This window comes from Bos grunniens, chromosome 16, assembly GCF_055505025.1.
Source record: "Bos grunniens cultivar Pamir isolate PY7600 chromosome 16, Bosgru_T2T1.0, whole genome shotgun sequence".
NCBI lineage: Eukaryota > Metazoa > Chordata > Mammalia > Artiodactyla > Bovidae > Bos > Bos grunniens.
In genome coordinates this window covers 30,376,250-30,395,185 of record NC_141180.1, presented here as the reverse complement: position 1 = coordinate 30,395,185, position 18,936 = coordinate 30,376,250, and the positions used below count along the sequence as shown (strand labels likewise).

Sequence of the window (18,936 nt, the reverse complement as noted above, 5' to 3'; positions counted from 1 at the left end):
GAGACTCTGAGCAGGAATCACACAGGATACACTGAAGTTGGGGGAAGTTTATCCACATCTGACACCACAAGGGTGGGAGCCTCTGAAAAAAGTTTTGAAACACCCCCAACAAGAGAAACACAGGGTCCACTGAGCATTAACACCAATGGCTTCTGAATTCTATCAAATGCGTGTTGACAGAGCGTCTCGGTCCACCAGGTAACAGACCCAGGGCCACCAGGATCCAGGATCCATCTGCTGGATGCCCGTGGCAGCCCGTGTCCAGCCCATGGCTCGCTCCCTAGGGGGTGGGGGGACACAGTTGGAACCCACCCCATCTGCTCAGACCCTCAGCGCCCACCCCAGGGCCCCAAGCTCACCAAAGCCTGTGGCATCTTGGCAAATGGGGAGACTGAGGCATAGAGGGGTCTCACGGCTTATCAGTGGGGGCCCCAGAGACCAAGCCCCCCCACTCCCACATCTCCCAGACCTTGTACCTGTGCCACCCGGCACACCCATCAGTCCCCGTCACAGGGAGCTCTGGAACTGAGTTTGCCACCCATCTATCCCTGGGTGGCAAACTATCTATCCCTGCCCCACAATCCTCCCCCACAGTTCCACCCCCAGGTGGTAGCTAGTCCCCCTGCCCGGTGCTTCAGGGCCTAGAGGTCAGGTGGATGGCTCCCCAGTGGTCTGGAGGCAACGGACACCAGGCTGAGGTCATCACCCAGTGACAGCACTTTAGCTCTTCCCTCCACCCCACAACCTGAGCACAGCGGGGAAAGGTTGTCCCACTCCCTGACCAGGTCTCTGACCACCACCCCGAGCATCACCCCAAACCGGAATCAGGCAGCCTCTCTGAGCAAACAGCTCAGACAGAGCCCTGGGCAGGGGCAGCACCCACGAGGCCACCCAAGCTTCATATGCAGCCCAGGCTTTGAGTTCTGGAAACCAGGCTTGAGCTGGAGAGAAGAAGATCCAGCCAGGTCTTTCTGTCATCTCAGAAAACCAGGCAGAGCAGGGTCTCCAAACCCAGCACACTTCACCCGGAAACCCCCCAAAACACAGGACACCCCTGAGACTCCAGTGACCACACCCTCAAAAAGCCCCACTGGCAAGGGGGTGACCCTAATCTCAAGCCTCCGGAGGGCCTGGGGAGGAGAGGGGATGGGAAAGGGTGATTGCAGAAGCCATTCCGGGGTGGGGGGGGCCCTGAAGACCCCTATTTTTAACAATAGTGTCTCCAGTGTATCTGACCCTCAGCTCCTCGCCCAGGTGCTTAAACAGAACCTCCCTCCACGGGCCACAGGGCAGGGACAAAATTTCACTTGGACCTTGGGGTTTGGATAAGTGAGCGAGGATTCTGGCGGACACTTTCTGGAGCCTGCGTCAGGTCTACCATCCCTGAGGACTAAGTTTCCCAACCCAGGCCCCTCCCCAGGCAACAGTGCAAAGCCTTTAGGAAAAGCACTGGGAAGAGAAGAGGAGCTCAGACAGGGAAGGGACAGTTAGCCTGGGGCAGAAACAAGAAGGGTGGATGCAGAAGGAGGGAGGAGGCATAAAGAGGTGGGAGCCTCAGAGGGGAGGAAAGAAGAGGAACCAAGAGGGGGAGGGGAGGAAAGGAGGGGGCTGGGGAGGAGAGAGGAAGGGGCACAGGTTGGAAGGGGAAGAAGAGGGAAGAGTGTAGGGTGTGGCCTCATCTCCAGGAAACCGGACTCAACAGGTCACATTTCCCAAGGTAACCAAAGCGCTCTCCAGGGGCCCAAGCTTAGGGGGTGGGGATGGCGAGGGGCGGCTAAACAGGCTGCTCGGCCAGCACTCCCAGGGACTCCCAGAGCACTGCCCGGACACCGGCCGAGTCCACCTCCCCCTCCCCTCCCTGGGCGCAGTGCCGACTGGAACTCGTCCCTGGGTGGAGGGCTGGGGGTCTGGTTCCCACCTGCCCTCTGCCTCTCCGGGTGTGGACTTCCTCTGGCTAAGGATCAGCTCTGATTTCCACAGTCAGTCACTAGTTGCTCAATCCCACGGTTCCAGACAGAAAAGAGGACTGTCTGATGTATGACTGCCACTCGTCCCTCTCGGACAAGCCGGGACCCAGCTGACACCTCACCAGCTTCAGTCTGCAGTCCACCTTGACAGGCCAGAAGATTCGATCCCTCATCCTCTTCAGGTGGGATGGCCAGTCATCCCCCCAACAAATCCTTATTCTCTAGGGCACCACCACCAATTCCCTTCCCACCACCTCACCCCACACCCACACTCCCAAGGCAGTCAGGCTGCGGACAGCAGAGACGGCAGGTGTGTCCTGACTGACACCCCAAACAAGGTGTGCTCTCCAGGTCAAGAGCTGGGGTTTCCAGGCCCTATACCCAACCACCAAGTTCAACTGCAGGTGGCATTCAGCTTCCCCACCCCCCAACCCCTCAGAGGCGACCCTGGGGGCAGCCGCCCGATTTGGGGGCTCTTGGAGACCAACAGGAGCAGAAGGCTGCAAAAGCCAAATACCCTCATTCTCCCCCAGTATCTGCGTGCACAGTGCTGGGGGCCGCAGCCTTCTCCACCCCCACCAGGACTGTCCAGCGGCCAAGAATCCAGCGAGCGCCGGGGCCGGTCCAGGGGTCTGGCCACTGACCCCTGTGGACGCCGGTTCGCCCATTTCACAGGGAGGCAGGTCAAATCCAGAGCACCGAGTGTGGACAGTCGCAGGGCCCCAGGCCCTCCAGGTGCCCTCGATTCGCGCGACCCCCACGGCTCACCGCACCTGCCCTTCTCCCGCACATAAACTGGTCTTAAACTGAGATATCCGGTCGGGTAAATTGGGAAAAGTTTAGAAAACCTCTGCTTTTAAAACCTGCCAGCAGTCTTCACAATTTGACGAAAACTTTCTTCCTTACAGATTGTGGCCTTAACATACCGGCCAACTTCCCAGGGAGAATGTCAACACGGGGCTCGGAGACGCGGAGAGCCTCAAGGTGCCCGTCTTCCGCGCCACGGGCCCCCTCCGGGCAACTTCCAGCCCAGGACAACCCCGTCGGAGCGGGGAGAGACCCGCTGACCCGAGAGGCAGCGGCGCTCGGAGCTGGGCCGGCGACTCCGAGCCGGGGTTGGGACGGGAGGGCGGGTGCACGCTGATCCAGCCCTGCCCGCAAGCTTTCCCGTCTGTGAAGTCCTAGTGAGGCCGGTGCGCCCGCATCGCCTGGGGCAGTCTCTAAGCGCGGGCGCGTCCAAAGCTCCTGGGACCCCCTGGGCCCGGAGGGGCCTCGTTGTCCCCGCCCTCCCGCGCCACCGCCCGCTGCCCCCAAACCTCGGCCTCCCGAGCGGAGGCAGTACAGTCCCCGACGGCCAGCGCGGTCGGGGGCAGCTTCCTGCGTCCGGCTCTGCACTCGGCAGCGCCGCCTCGACTCGCACAGCCCCCGCCCCGGCCGAGCCCCGCCGTCGGGCGCTCGCGCTCACCCGCTATAGTGCGCCTTTAGGCGGACGCGGCCGCGGCCGCCGCTCCCGTCCATCTTGGGGCCCGTCCTGCTGGGCATTGCGCGCTCCGCCGGTCGCCGTCAGCGCCGCGCCCCGGACACTCGGGCCATGGCGCGGGGCCCCAGCGGCCGAGCCGGGCCGCAGGTGGGGCCGACGGCGGAACGCGGAAGGGAGCGCGCGGCGCACGGACCGAGGGACACTGGTCCAACTCTAGAAACTTGGCGGCGGGCGGGGCGGGGAGGGGCGGGGAGGGGCGGGGGCGCGGCCGGCGGGCGCGCGCGGGGGGCGCGCGCACGGAGTCCAGCGTCAGGCCTCGCGGGGGCGGGGGGTGTCCGAACATGGCCGACCCGAGGCCCCGCCGGCGGCCAATCGGCGGGGCGGGCGGTCCCGGGGCGGGGGCGGTGGCACCTGCGGCCAATGAGGGCGAGGCGGGGCCGCCACCTGGGCCAATCCCCGGGGGACCCCGCAGCTGCAGCCCAATGGCGGGGCGCGGGGCGGACTACCTGTCGGGCGGGGTGCGGCCCCACCTGCGGCCAATGGGAGCGCGCGTGGCCCGGCTCTGCCCGGCAACGCGCGCCCCCTGCCCGCCCGGCACGTCTGTCCCCGGGTGCAGTGGGCTCCCGGGGCCGCTGTTCCCAGGTGGGCTCCCGCACTGAGCGTCTCGAGAACTTTTGGAAATACAGGTTCCAGCCCAGACTCGCTGAATTGAAACTCCAGCAGTCTGAGCTCACAGTCCGGGTAATTCAGGTGAGCGCGAGTCTGCGAGCTCCCGGGCTAGGGGACAGCGGCAACGGGTCGCCCCTTCGACCCTGGATTCCGAACGGCGCTCGGAATGAGAATGAGTGACACGCGTTCTACCAGCTTAGAGATGCGGAGACAGACTGCAAAGAGCCTAGAACCCGGCGAAGGTCACAGCCGTCAGGTCCGGACTCAGCGGCCCTCCTCTCCGTGCAGAAGGTTTGTCTACACTCGCTGGCTTGCTCCCTCTGCTCCAGTTCACTCCTCGGTCCGGGACAAAAGGACTGCGTTTGTCCAGGCCGCCTGAGACCTTCACTTCTGAATCCACATCCTCTCTGGGTCTTAGTAACACCGGGCGTTTGTCCGGGACTGTCTCTTTGGAACACTCTCCACGCCGCCACCCCCCAGGTGCCTCTATCCTGGGCCCATTCCCCTTAACCTTGGGATGGGGTTTTTCCAAGGAGCACGTCCTTAACTGGTTGCATCCACAGGGACCCAAATCTGCAATTTGTAGCACCTCAGCCGGGCACCGGGTGCCCACCGGGGCTCGGGGATCTGCAGACCCAGCATTCCTGCCTTCCCGACCAAGCCCGGTCCTCCGCTGGGCCACACCCCTGTTGCCTGCCTCCCTCCCCTCCCCCACCGCTACCCCGTTGGCAACCTCTGACCCTCGCCTCCAGTCCTGGCTAAGCCCTCACAACTCCTCACCTGCATAATGTGAGGCTTTCTCATTCACCTTTCATTCCACAGACATTTCCTGGCGCCTCCCAGCACAGGGTGCTGGGTGTTCCTGAAGAACCATGTCCCTATGGTCATAGAACCTTTGTCCTCCCTAGAGATGGACACACAAATCTGTTGACAGCCCACCTCTCTCCTACTTAGGATGGTTTGAACTCCCCATCCTAAAAAAACAAAGCCCTCTCTATACCACACCTGCCTGCCCACTTCTCTGCTCTTCTTTACAACATAATACCCGCCTGCCCCGCCTCCCAACTATCTGCAGCCTCATCTCCACTTTCTCAGCCCTCCTCGTCCCCCACTGTCACCACCAACTCCTGTGTTTTACATACACTGGCCAATTCTCTGCTTTTTTCTGAACTGACCCCTGGCAGCATACTCACCCCTGAACGCTGCCGTCTCCCACCTCTCCTGCACCTCCCTCTGCTGCTTCCTCCGGCAGCCTGGAAATGCACCCCCACCCTCTCCGCCTCAGTCTTCGGTGCTTCTCAGACCCTTGAGCTGCTCAGCCTGGAAATGCGCCCCCACCACATCCGCCTCAGTCTTTGATGCTTCTCAGACCCTTGAGCTGCTCATGTCCACTTAGGGCTCAAGATTCGTTCCCAAGCTCGATGGCCCCACTGGGCTGACCATCCCCCTCACCCTCCACCATCTCTCATCCCACCAGGCCTCCCTCAGACAGGCCCTTCTCCATCTCAGGGTGCCCACCCCTCCTTTTTCCACTCTCGGGTCAGAGTTCTCTGGTGTGGGGTGGTCACCTCCATTTGGTGATTACATCCACTGCTGCCACCTGGTCCAGCTGGGATTTTTGCATCAGCCTTCTGTTTCCCTAAAACCTCAGTCCATCCATGTCCATCTCTCTGGACGTAAGAGTTGCAGTGGTTCCCATCATCTTAAGGGACCCCAGGCCTTCCTGCCCTGCCTCCCGCCGGCCTCATTCTGGTTCATCCCCACCAGCCCCCGGCTGCCTTCTGCCTCCGGGCCTTTGTGTGTGTGGTGGCACTTTTGCCCAGACCCACACTTACTTACAGCGCCCACTCAACATTTCTGACGCCCGTGTGAGTCTGCTCTCAGCCCCACCCCGTGGACATCCCTCCACGCCCACCACAGGAGGGCGCAGGAACTTGCAGTCCAGGGGCGAGAGTGTGGGATACAGTCCCCAGTCCCCCTCTCTTGGCCCCATGGCCAGCACTGGGGCTGTGTCCCCTGGGCTATCGGCAGCCCAGCCTGGCATGTGGCCTTAGGCAAGATGCCCCACTGCGCCCTCTCCCCACGTTCCTGCCCCAGAGTGGGGTGGAGACAGAGGAGGAAGGGTCAGTGGGTCCAGTCCTTGATGCCCACTGAAGGCAGCACTGGCCAACCAGAGCCTTTCCCTGGGCACCATCTCCTGGACCTGCTCCATCCAAGGCCCTACCAAACACAAGAGCCCTTTCTAAGGAAGGAAGCCCTGGCCGCAATGGGAGCCTCCACATCCAAGTGGCCCCATGGATACTGGCCTTTGCCTGAAAACCTGAGGGCCACGTGGGACCCTCCATCCAGGAGGCTGGAAGCTGGAGCCACCAGTCTTAGTGAGGAAGTCCAAAGGGGGCTGTTGCTGCCCACTCGGGGTCAGGTGGGTTTGGAGGGTGGAGCCTCTGTTCTCCAAGAGGGCTGGGGGAGGGGAAAGGCCTATTCTGGGACTGGGGTCTCCGACCATAACCAGCCCCAGGCCCTGGTGAGGGTACATGGTTGTCCAGAATGCCCAGAACACTTCCCTGAGCCCCTCCCCCACTCCCCAACAAGCTTTGCAAAACAACCCCAGGCAGCTCAGGCCAATGGACCCAGCTCCAGAGGGTGAGGCCGCTGAGTCTCCCACACCCCGGGGCCTCGAGGGCATAGGGCTGGTCCCCAGTGAGTGACAGGCAGGTGTGCCTGCCTGGTGTCCACCGTTCACCCTGCATCCCGGCCATAGGCACAGGGTGTTCCAGTGGTTGGCAGGCTGGGACTCTATCAGCCTGAGTCACCGCTGTGTCCAGCGTCTGGCACGGCTGGCGTGAACGATGAGTGAGAGGGTGGAGACCCCTTGGAAACGCTGGGGCCAGTTGTCCCCCTGGACCCTGGGCCTGTTCTGGGGCTCACCTGCCAGCAGGCTGCGGTGTGATGAGGTCATGAGAGGACTCGCCCGGCGCCTGGGTGCGGAACAGCGGAGACAGACCTGAGGACAGCCTGGCCGCTGAGGGCCAGTCCTTTCCACTTCTGGGCAGTTTCTCTATTTCCCAGTTTTCCACAAAGATCTCATAAACTTTCATGATCACAAACACCTATTATCTCCAAAGTGGAAAGTACAAAGGTGTGTTGTTTTTAGCTGCTTATAAAAGTGACAGAGGCTCATTGTAGAGCTCTGACAGCAGTGGGTGCAGGCAGAGAAGACCTCCTCCTGTGCTGACGCCCCTCCCAAACCCAACTGGGCCTTCTGCCCTTCCAGTCACCTGGGACCCAGGGCGGGGCTGCTGCATGTGCGTCCCACCCGCTGTGGGCCCTTTGGGAGGAGGTGGGCAAGACAGAGTGCCCCCACCCCCGGTGCATGGCTGGCCCCCTTACTTTCTTTGATAAATGTTCTTTATGAAATAATATCAACAACTGAGCCCTTATAGGTGAAAGGTAAAAGTCAGGTGGAATTTATGCTCAGTGAGCCCCATCAGACAGAAGCAAAGGCCTCCGCTGGGGGTCAGTGGTCCTGCCTGAGGGGCTGGTCTCAGCACCCACCTCCTCACATCCTCAGGTCCCCTGGGCAGGGTCCCTTCCAAGGCCGTGGGCAGACCCCACTGTCTCTCTGCCAGGTCTGACCTGCCCCGTGCCACCTGGGTGCAGACTCTCATCTGCACGGTCAACAGAATGAAGGAGCAGGTGAAACAAATGTTGTCACTGAGCCAGTCTCTCCAGACTGCGAGGCCCCGGCCAGGAAGGTTCACAGGCTACATTTGTGCCAGGCCAGCCCTGGGGCAGCCCAGGAAGAGATGACTGGCGGAGCTGGCATCTCCCTGAGCCTGGAAGGTAGGGGGTGGGGACTGGTCATCCTTTCAGGTGTGACACTGACCCACGCAGGGCCAGGTGAGGACCACACAGGTCACTAGAAAGCCCAGGCACCCGCTGACAGGCGTTGGGCACACAGCTGTCGGGGGACGACTGAAGGTGCTTCCTTTCCTCGTCTGGGACCTCGCGGTCTGGAGAGACTGGCTCAGTGACAACATTCGCTTTACCTGCTCCTTCATTCCGTTGACTGTGCAGATGAGAGCCTACACCCAGGTGGCACGGGGCAGGTCAGACCTGGCAGAGAGACAGGAGACAGTGGGGTGTGCCCACGGCCTTGGAAGGGACCCTGCCCAGGGGACCTGAGGATGTGAGGAGTGGTGGGTGGAGGAGCCTGTGGAAGGCCCTGGGTCCTGGGGAGCAGGGAGGTTGGGAGGGTGCCTGTGTCCACGCAGGCACGTCGGTGTGTGTATGTCTGGGCAGCCGTGTGTCTATCAGACTCAGGCACAGTTTTGTTTTTTTTTCAGGCACCGTTTTCTACCTGTAACCCTAGACGGGCTTCCTTCCAGGTGATCCTGAGGGTCTCTCCCCCAGCACCGCTGGCACTTGGATCAGGTGGGTCACCGCAGTGACCCAGTGTCTTGCGGGTGTGGAGGAGCATCTGGGCCTGCCTCACCCCCAGCGCATTCCCTCGGGCGCAGTGCTGCAAGTTCCCAGCAGAGGGCACAGCTGGACACGGTGGGAGTCTTGGGCACGGGGCTAAGGATGTTCACCATATGCTCAGACCACGAGTCCACCTGGGAGGGGCCCCTCCAAGTTCATCTCTCCGATGGCATAAGCCCTGTCTTCCCCCGACAGCAACGCGTTCATCTCAGCCATCAGTTACACTGATGCTCCCTGTCTGAAGGCACCACAAAGCTTGTCTGTGGACCCAGACAGTCTGTGTGTGTGTGTGTGTGTGTGTGTGTGCTACGGCACGTGATTGTGGGCCTGCATGTGTTTCCACATGCATGTGCTGCTGGAGGTTCTAGGAGAGGCCGTGTCCACAGATGCAGGACAGCGGAGCCGGCGTGGGGGGTGAGTGTCCAGGCTGGAGGGGGACTGGCAGGACACCGACTGCTTTGCTGGCAAGGGCTGGTCACTGCAGAGCAGGCACATCCCACACGCTCATGGCTGACCTCACGTCCATTACCCAGCTGAAGATCACCGGGCAAGGCACCCCAGGGCAGGCCCTGTGCCAGCCTCAGCCCCGGGCACCTACCTAGGACATGACCTCTCTCCGGAGGGGGACACCGAGGTCAGGTTGGCCAGTGCTTTGTCCAGGTTCTAGGGCTGAGACCAGCCCTACCCAGGACAGTGGGGACACACACACACATCTCTCCCTTCAGGCTGGACGTGCCCACTGGACGGGGCCTAAGATGAGCCGTCAGAGCACCGTGGGGGAGGGGTGCTCCCCCTCCTGCGGGAAACAGCCGCTCCCCCATCCCCTCAGCTGCCTGGGATTATATTTAAAACCCAAAGCAAGCTGGGGAGGCAGCACCCAGCACGGTCGCCATGGCAATACTGAGCCAGGGCTATTTTAGCCACAAGGCGTCACAGGGAAACATGGTGGTGGAGCTGGGACAGGTCCCCAGCTCTCCGCCTGAGCCCCTTGCCTGTCCTCAGTGGGCCACCTGCATCAGGACCCACCTGGCTGCACTGCCCCCACATCACTGAGCCCTGCCCATGGGAGCCCAAGGCTGTGGCCCAAGGTGGGTGAGCAAGGCTAGAAGCCCATCATTGCTTCTGAACTGCTGTCCTTAACCCTGGGGGTGGGGGTGGGGGTGGGGGCAGGCAGAAGGCCCCTGTCCAGCAGGGAAGGTGCAGCAGGGCCTGCCTTCCGGGGAGACCGGTGCACAGAGCATGCCTGCATCGGCAGGTCCCGTCATTCTGCTCCTGGGGATCTGCTTTACGGAAAGAACCAGAAGTGCCAACAGTTCCAAACCAGACGTCCCCATGTCAGCTGCAGGGTCCAAGGTGGAAGGTGACCCGCCTGGCCACAGGCTCCACGTGACCCTGTGATAGACAGGTGCACACTCAGGCACGCATACACACATGCAATGCAGCACACGCGGCCAGGCAGGAGCAGCACTGCCAGCACCCCTGCCAAGTAGCCCAGGCAGACCAGCAGATGGATAAGCAGGACACTGTCCAGCAGGGAGCTCCAGCCCGGCTGTGTGCAGGCATCAGTCTGAAGAAAGTTTTCCCACACAGGGAGAAGACCCTCTGGAGTCTCATCGTCACCCAGGGTCAGCAGCCTCCTCTGGGCGTGGACCTGGCTTACAGGGAATGATGTTGGATTCATGATCTCCAAAGAAAATTTAGCTTCAGGACCAGGGACCAGGCTTGATCACTCAAGAGCTTTTGTGTAGCAGAGTTTTATTAAAGTGAAAAAGGGACAGAGAAAGCTTCTGACATAGACATCAGAAGGGGGACAGAGAGTGCCCCCACTTATTACCCTTATCAAGGCCTTATATACTTTTACCAGACCCACTCTCACAACATCTTAAATTAACAAGATTAGAACTAACAATAGACAGGTTTTACCAGACCCACTCCCACAACATACATTTTAAGATGATAGGATTAGTCAGAAGGTTCTTGTTAAGGAGAAATACACTGTTATATTGACTAAGACAAAGCAATGCACAAAAAAATGTTCTTTCCTCTTCCTTGAGAACTCTAGACCCCTCTCTCCTCCTCAGGAACCCCGAACTTCTTATCAACCTACCTAGGAATTGATTCACTACTGTCCCCTCGGGACAGCCAGCTGCACCCTCAGCCCTCACGGACCCCTGACGGCGCTCACCAGGCAGAGCAGCTGGAGTTGACAGATGCCCTCAGGATGCATGGCACTTCACCTCTGCAGCTCCCACCAGGTGGGCGAGTGGGGCTCTTCGGCCCTGAGAGGGTCTAGCACAGATTGAAGGCAGGCCCCTCCATGCCCCCCCCTTACCCCCCAGCACGGTACCTCAGGGTAACTCCGAGAGGAAGCCACCAGCCTGGCCGGAGAGTTCCCAGGACCCATGAAGGCCAGGCCTGGGGCCCTTGTACCCAGGAGAGTGGGGCTGCTGGTGCCCCAGGCTGAGGACACGAAACCCACGGCCACCCCAACCAGGAACTCGGGCACCTCGGCCCCCTGGTGGGCACCTGAGGAAGGCAGCCCTGGTGGGCACTGCATGCACAGTTGGTCCCTTACAGGAGATGAACCTGAGCTCCAGGAACCCAGGTATTTATACTAGGCAGACAACCTGCTCCTTCTCCCAAGGGGTTGGTCCATGCTGAGTGGGCACAGGCCTCCTTGGAGAGACAGTGCAGGGTGACAGGCAGGTGGCACCTTGCTCCTAAGAGGTGCAGAGACCTGAGGCCCAAGGGGAGCAGCATCCCAGCGGGAAATGGGAGCAGAGCTTCCCAGGCTGGGAAAGGGGGCTCCTCCATTTCTCAGGACCGATCCTTCTTTAGAGGGCAGTGCAGCCCCCTCTGAGGAAGAGGCCAACGTCTCCTGGAGGTGCCCTTGCTCTGCTAGACAGGAGCTAAAAGTCTTCAGGGAATTTTCAAGACATCCCAGATTGCAAGTCCACTGTCATCACTGCAAACCCTATTTCGAGTGTCTAAACCCAAATCACTGTGGATGGTGACTGCAGCCATGAAATTAAAAGACACTTGCTTCTTGGAAGAAAAGCTATGACAAACTTAGAGTATTAAAAAGCAGAAACATCCCTTTGCTGACAAAGTGATGAATAGTCACTTTGTGAAATGAAGTAGTAGTCACAAAGTGACTAGTCACAAAGTGAAGAACAGTCAAAGCTATAATTTTTCCAGTAGCCATGTACGGATGTAAAAATTGGACCATAAAGAAGGCTGAACGCCCAAGAATTGATACTTTTGAACTGTGGTGTTGGAGAAGACTCTTGAGAGTCCCTTGGACAGCAAGGAGATCAAACCAATCAGTCCTAAAGAAAATCTACCATGAATATTCATTGGAAGGACAGGCTGTAGCTGAAGCTCCAGCACTTTGACCACCTGATGCAAAGAGCCAACTTGTTAGAAAAGACACTGATGCTGGGAAAGATTGAAGGCAGGAGGAGAAGGGGGTGACAGAGGATGAGATGGTTGGATGGCATCACCGACTGAATGGACATGAGTTTGAGCCAACTCCAGGAGATAGTGAAGCATTCCAGGGAAGCCTGGCATGCTGCAGTCTATGGGGCCGCAAAGAGTTGGGCATAACTGAACAACAACAACAAACCCAAACACTAACCAGGCTCTCCTGCAGGTCTCCGCCACCTGGCTAATCGCCTCCCAGCTGGGCAGATGGGTACCTTGGGCAACAACAGCTGTTAAGTAGCACCTCCTGAGTGGAGCCTGGTGGGCTGCCGTCCACAGGGTTGCATAAGAGTCGGGCACGACTCAGCGACTCAACAACTGAGTGAAGCAGACTGCAAGCCCTGTTGCAGGTTCTTTTTATTATTCACAGCAGTTCACGTTCACAACGACCACACACCATCACCTCCTACTTAGCAGCTGAGGGTCCCCTGGTGGGTGAGTCACCTCCCAAGTTTACATGAGAGGCACTGGGTCAGGAGCCCACACCATAGCCACCATGTTCTAGGACTTCTCAACCCAGGAGCCACACTGGGCAGGGAGTAGAGCGTGGGCACAGGAGACAACGCGTTCATTTTCCCTGCAAGCCTTACCTGTGACACAGGAAATCCAGAACCTCCTAGTTGTGGGGGCTCTCGGCTCTCAGCCAGGGCCCCTCAGCTCACCTCCATCCTCAGCAGCAGGTGGACAGTCCCTGAGCACACGGCCAGTGCCCTGTCTCCACAACTGTCCCACCTGGGACTTCCTCTGACCTGCTCGACCCAGGATGGGGCAGCCTGAAAGAGTGGGGGTTAATATCCCTAGGGGCTGCCCTCGGCCAGGAGTAAGAGACCCAGCTGATCACCCTCAGAGGGCAGTGGCAAGGGGCCTTTCAGGGGCTCCGGGGATGGAGACCACACTCCCCCAGCTTTCCCTCCATCTCCCCCACCCAGCCCCAGCTTGCTCCTGCCTCCTGGGGTCACTTCCCAAGGTCACTGCACACGCTGAGGTCCTTGAGGCCGATGCACTGCTGGGTCCTGGAAGAGACCTGGGGTTGCTGCTCGAGAGTGACACCAAGGGCCCAGCTCTGCTGTTGGATGTGAGAGGTGAGAAGAGGCCTGCACACCTCCTGCCGCTGTGTCCAGAGCCAGCTGCGGCCTTGGGGGCAGGGAGAGCCGGCAAGTTCTCCAGGTCACCCCATCTCCTGCAGTTGGAGGGCAGGGGGTACTGATGTCACATCAGGCCCCGGGTCCAATCCTAGACCCTCGAGAGGGCTGACCTGAGCCCTTGCCAGACCTTGTGCTAAGATCCGGACCTGGACTGGGAGGCATAGGCCTGAGGTTCACGGTCCATGTAAGCGAGTCCACCTGAGGGTCTTGTAATCTTAGTCGTATTGCACTTGTTTGGGAGTCCCTAAAAATACACGTGGGCTTCCCAGGTGGCTCAGCAGTAAAGAACCCACCTGCCAGTGCAGGAAATGCGGGTTTCATCCCTGGGTCGGGAAGATCACCTGGAGAAGGGACTGAAAACCCACTCCAATATTCTTGCCTGGGAAATCCCATGGAGAGAGGAGCTAGGGGGGCTACAGTCCATGGGGTCCCAAAGAGTCAGACACAAATGAGTGACTCAGCAACAATACCTTTGTCGAAGGGCACTTGCCATATGAGATTCCTATGGATGCTGTAATCCGGGGTTCCCAATCCCTAGACCCCTAGACTGGTACTGGTCCTGTCAGGAGCCAGGTTGCGCAGAGGGAGGTGAGTAGCAGGCAGGGGAGGGAGTGAAGCTTTGTGTTCACAGCCGCTCCCCCATCGCTCTCTCATGGGGAGCGCTGCCTCCCATCAGATCCGTGGCAGCATCAGACCCTCGAAGAGCAGAACGCTACTGTGAACTGAGACTCGTTCACGTGAGGGATCTAGTTTGCCTGCTCCTCATGAGAATCCGCCTGAGACCAGCTCCTTCTCTATGGAAGAAATCGTCTTCCACAAAACCAGTCCCTGGTGCCAGAAAGGTTGGGGACTGCTGCTGTAATAAAGGGCCACAGACTAGGGAGTCTTGAAAACAGCAGAAATCCGTTCCCACGGTCGAGGGCAGAAGCCTGCGGCGAGAGTGGGGCAGGCTGGAGGCTTCTGCAGGGAGGACCCCTGCCAGCCCCTGCCTCAGGCTCCGTGGCCTGTGGATGCCTCCCTGCCTCTGTCCCGTCTCACTGTGTCCGCTCCTTAACTGAGGATGCGGGGGGTGGGCCCGAGACCCATTTCATCTAAACCTGCATCTTAACCGCATCTTCCGAGACCCTTTTCCCAATGTCACTCTCACAGGCGCCATGAAGAGGTCCTAAGGCATCTTCTGGGGGACACGATTCACCCCACTATCTCATGCTGTTCAGAATCTGCCCGCCTCCCCCCGCCTTCCCTCTCAGTGTCCAGACCGACAGCGAGGACTGAGTTTCAGTGGCCTGAGCACAGACGTGGGGAACCTACAACCCCTGGCTTGCCCGTGCTTGGCCGCGTGGGGGTGGCTCTCCAGGATGTTGGAATGGGGGCAGGGTGGACATAAGGCTGGAAAGGGGACAGTTTATTGATGTGAGTGCTCACCTTTGAGTGGGGTGGACCATCCGAAGGAGGTGGCACCTCGTACAGTTGGGGCAGCTCCCTGAAGCTGGGGTGTGATGGTGGAGACCCTGGGCTGTGTGTGAGGAGCTTGAAGACTCGGGAGTGGGGAGCAGGGGGCACTGTGAGGATGAATCCACTGGAACCACCACCTGCTGGGTCCCCAGGAGGGTTTAGGAGACAGGCCTTCGCTGAAACAACAAGAAAGTATAGGCAAGAGGGTGCAGGGCTGCCAAGGAGCACAAGGTGCGCTGGCCCGAGTGGCCATGTGGATGGGAGGACACGCTCCCGGGTCCTAAGAGAGCAGAGACCTGCAGCCTGTAGCCATCCAGGCAACGAGAGCATAGTTATGGCAATGGGAGGAGGGGCCTCAAGGAAACCACAGCCCTGGCTCTTAGACCTTGTGGTCTGGGCTGGGGTGAGGGCATCCTGCCCCTGGACCCTCTGACCTGGGGCTAAAGCCCAGCTGGGGAATGCCTGGGGGTTCCCTAGGGCTCTGGGGTGAGCAGAACCTCTGGCATGAAGACTGGTTCACATATGAAAGTGGCTCCCAGAGTGCGACCAGGCCCTCATGGTGGGGGGCTGGGTGCCTAACCTCGGAATGTGGGTGCCATCACACCAGGAGCTGCCCTCTGCCAGATGGGGTTGCCACATGGGCATGGCCCTGTCCAGCAACAGGGGGAACCACCGGTACTGCAGCTTAGCACCAAGTGAGTCTCAAGGGTGAAGAAGTTATGTTAAGAGGTACTTGGACGCCATGGCACAGACACCTTGGCTCAGCTTGATTTGGTGGCCTCATGGGGGGCTGAGCCCCTAAACCAAGTGACAGAGAAGGCAACCTGGTTCACAGAGGTGCCAGCTCCACATCCATCAAAGGTGCCAGTGGCCTGTGGTGGCCGCTAGCCCTGCCCAAGGGTGCCATCACAGAACAGTGGTGACAGCGGCAGGTGGAGAGTCCCTCTCCCCCGCCCCAGGCGGAAATCTGAGTGGCACCCTTTCAGTTTTACAGGAGTCACCTCTCGGGCTCCCGTGGCCTGTGGGCGCAGAGTGGGCCACGGAGACAGGCGCCTGGTGAGGGCAAAAGGACCAAGGCTTCCCGGGATCAGGGTGGCCCCTGCTCCAGGAGGTGCCCTGAGCAAGCAGAAGTGCTGGCTGGGGACAGGAGAGGGGGGTGGGAATGGCTGATCACAGCCCCGGTTGGAGGCACTACGGCACTGACCGTGGCTTCTTCCACTAAATTTCGCTTTTTTTGCTGCTGCTGCTGTGACAGACACCACCTTGGAGGACCAGTGCCATCCTGGCAGACATGAGCGCCATGGGGGTGACTGCCTGCCACTGTCCCGCTGTAAGGGCAGCACCCCCGCTGCCGCCCCAAGCACCCTCTGGAGCATCCAGAGTGCTGCTCAGCTGGCAGGCAGGCAGCCTGAGGGTGGGAGTCGGTGAAGCCCTAGCCTCTCCTTCAAAAGGACAATTTGGGGCCCACTCCCCAGGGCTTTGCAGGGGTCCCCAGGCCAGTCCAGCACCTGTGCACTTGCCTTCTACCTCTGTGTCCCCCACCCCTGCTCCTGTGTTTGGGGTGTCACCCTCTGTACTGGGTTGAACAGTGACCCCCAAATTCACTTCTAACCAGAACCTCAGAATGTGACCATATTTGGAAATAGGGTCTTCACGGATGTGATGACTTAAGATGAAGGACACTGGATTACAAGGCTCCAAGTCCAATGAGAGCTGCCTTTACAAGGAGAGGAGGGACACACAGAGAGGTCACATGATGACGGAGGCGGAGACAGGGTGATGCATCCACAATCCAGGGGTGCCGGCAATGGCCAGCAGCACGGGGAGCTGGGGAGAGACCTGGGGCAGGCTTGCCATCAGCCTTCAGGAGCCCAGCCTGCCCGCCTCTGGGTCCTGGACACCTGGTCCCCAGAACTCTGAAAGCACCAGGTTTTCTTCTTTTTTCTTTTTCTATTTTTCGGCTGTGCCTTGCAGCTTGTGGGATCTTACTTCCTCATCAACCAGGAGTCAAACCCAGGCTAAGGCACCACAAGTTCAGAGTGCTGATCGCTGGGCCAACCAGGGAAGTCCCTGAATTTCTGAATTTTAAGCCCACCAGTCTGTGGTACTCTGTAATAGCTGCCTGAGGAAACATCTTCCCCCAAATAAACTCCCTGCACCAGGTCCTTATCTCAAGCCATGCCCCCCAGGTGTGGGCTCCGCCCAGTGGGCAGGCTGTCAGCCTCACAGGGAGGGAGAAGGAAGGGTAAGTGGGGGCAGAGGGAAGCTGAGGCCCTGTCCCCTGACACTGCGGCCCCTCCAACCTTGGGGAAGAGGTGGTCCAGGTCTCAGGGAAGCATTTGGGCATCTACCCAGATAACACAGGTGTCCCAGCCTCCGCAGGAGACCACAGACAAGGAAGCCCAGGTGGTGCTAGTGGTAAAGAACCTGCCGGCCAATGCAGGAGACACAGGAGATGTGGATTCAATCCCTGGATGGGGAAGATCCCGTGGAGTAGGAAATGACAACCTGCTCCAGTATTCTTGCCTGGAAAATTCCATGGACAGAGGAGCCTGGTGGGCTACAGCTCTTGGGGTCACACAGAAAGTCACCAGTCCCCATAGACAGAGTCCAGGCCCACTCCCTGCCACCCCACCCTACTCCCAGCCTGGGTGCCCCTGCAGGGAACACTGCCCCCCTGCCCGACTTGGCTCCTCTCAACTGCAAATCTCCATCCACCCCTGGCCTTCAATCTGCTCGAGTCAACAGCACCAGCACAGAACTGCATTTAAAGAGCATCAACCCTTCCCATCCCTCTTTCCAGCCCTGTAAACACGTGGGCAGAAATAGCAGCCTGCAGGCTAGAGGGAGTGATTGCTGGCTTTGGAATCAGGAGAAGTCTCCTGCCCGGACGGGCCTCACTGCGTGGGTGCCCAAGGCAGTCACAAAGCCGGCTTTAAATAGCTCCTGTGGGTACGCGCAGCAGAAGGAGGGCAGCCTGGGAGTGGTGGGGACAGTGTGGAGAGGTGGCGCCGGGTGGGCAGGGTCCTGGCAGCAGAGGGGGGTTGGCTCACCAGCTTCTGGAACCAGGTAAGGACAGAAGTTCCAGATATCTTGGACCCAGCTGTGTGGCCACCAGAGGTCCCGGGGAAGGCAGGCCTTGGGGCAGGACCCTAGGTGCCAGGGGTGCTGTGATCCAGCTCAGTAGCTTCAGGGTGCCAGCTGGGCCTGGACATCTCACCCCCAGGCCATGCTCCACCTTCCAGGAGGAGGGCGTGGTGACCCTGCTGGGCATGCAGGCCAGAAGGTACCCATCTGGGAGGTGGAGAAAAAGGTCTCGCTGTCCTCATTCTCAGAACTGGCCGGGTATGGCCTGCCACCCCCACTGTCCGGAGTTGGCCCGGGGCCTGTGTGTCCAGACTTTGCCTCCTGCTTTCTCCTGCTCCCACGTGGGTCACGATGGGGTCTGGGGGTCCCACTCCCTGGCCAATCCCGCCCCTGGGATGACCCTGCCCAGCCCTTCAGGCCAGTCCTTTAGAGCAGAGGCCCGGAGGGCAGCCCTTCAGGAAGGCGTCTTCAGGAGGTAAGGTCTTCAAGCTGAAGGTGTGGACCCTGGGAAGGTACAGGCCTCAGACACGGCTGCTTCTGTGGGAGCCCGCTGTGGGCTCAGCTGGCCTTGGGTCACTCAGCCAGCTCAGCCTGCCCATGGTGAGGGTCCCCAGCACCTGCCCCCAGAGCTTGGGAACACTGCACATCCTGGGCACGTGTGCTGGCTGAGGGCAGGTGGCCCAGCAGGCACCCTTTCTGATTCCCACAAAGTCACTGCCACCCCTCAGGGTGGCTTGGGGAGGACCTCAGGCCAGTGGGGTCATGGCCTGGCTGCCACCTGATCACAGCAGGGCCCTGGGCCTGGCATTCCTGACCTCGCAGTAGACAGCTCACCCACAGCTGCCCCACGGTTGCCTCTGTTCCCTCCAGTGTGACAGCCTGCTCTGCTCTGGTGTGGGAGCACCTGGAGCCCTTCTAAGAGCAGTGGCCCTGTCACCCTGAGTCCCTGGTGGCAGCAGAGGTGGGAGGGGCTGGGCATTTGTGGGGACTCAGTGGCCACTGTTGTCCCATCACCACATTCAGAAGGCACTATGGTGGCACCTCGCCATGAACCCCAGGGACACCTTCAGCCCCTACATCCCAACCCGGAGCCCCTCTGTCCCAAACCTGTGGAGCCCACAGTGGAGGAGGGCCGTGCAGGCCCCAGGAGAGGAGGCCACAGCCACAG

At 59.9% G+C, this 18,936-nt stretch overlaps 2 protein-coding genes across 5 annotated transcripts in view; one reads left to right on the top strand and one right to left on the bottom strand.

The window, feature by feature from the left end:
* PRKCZ (protein kinase C zeta) overlaps positions 1-3,680 on the bottom strand; it is a 100,040-nt gene extending 96,360 nt beyond the window's left edge. For all 3 annotated transcript variants that reach the window (XM_086344137.1, XM_086344138.1, XM_086344141.1), the window contains exon 1: positions 3,433-3,680. In XM_086344137.1, the coding sequence (XP_086200263.1) occupies positions 3,433-3,509 (77 nt within the window). In that variant the 5' untranslated portion in view covers positions 3,510-3,680. The remainder of the gene's footprint in view (positions 1-3,432) is intronic.
* A 74-nt stretch (positions 3,681-3,754) lies between these two features.
* On the top strand, positions 3,755-11,029 carry LOC147356500 (uncharacterized). Of its 2 annotated transcripts, XM_086344145.1 has the most exons (4): positions 3,755-4,197; positions 4,312-4,407; positions 8,463-8,550; positions 10,680-11,029. In XM_086344145.1, the coding sequence occupies exons 1-4, from the start codon at positions 3,868-3,870 to the stop codon at positions 10,889-10,891; spliced, it is 726 nt and encodes a 241-aa protein (XP_086200271.1). In that variant the 5' UTR covers positions 3,755-3,867; the 3' UTR covers positions 10,892-11,029. The 2 variants fall into 2 exon arrangements, 1 of the variants encoding a protein (XP_086200271.1); XR_015143323.1 differs by lacking the exons at positions 3,755-4,197; positions 10,680-11,029 and adding an exon at positions 10,189-10,382 and having other exon boundaries at positions 4,262-4,407.
* The last annotated feature ends 7,907 nt before the right edge of the window (positions 11,030-18,936 follow it).

Excerpts from the sequence above, each read along its gene's own strand:
- LOC147356500 (XM_086344145.1), top strand. The coding sequence starts at position 3,868 with ATGAGGGCGAGGCGGGGCCGCCACCTGGGCCAATCCCCGGGGGACCCC. Across the intron at positions 4,198-4,311 it reads TCACAGTCCGGGTAATTCAG|CTTAGAGATGCGGAGACAGA; the intron begins GTGAGCGCGAGT and ends GCGTTCTACCAG. Across the intron at positions 4,408-8,462 it reads CCCTCCTCTCCGTGCAGAAG|GCACCGTTTTCTACCTGTAA; the intron begins GTTTGTCTACAC and ends TTTTTTTTTCAG.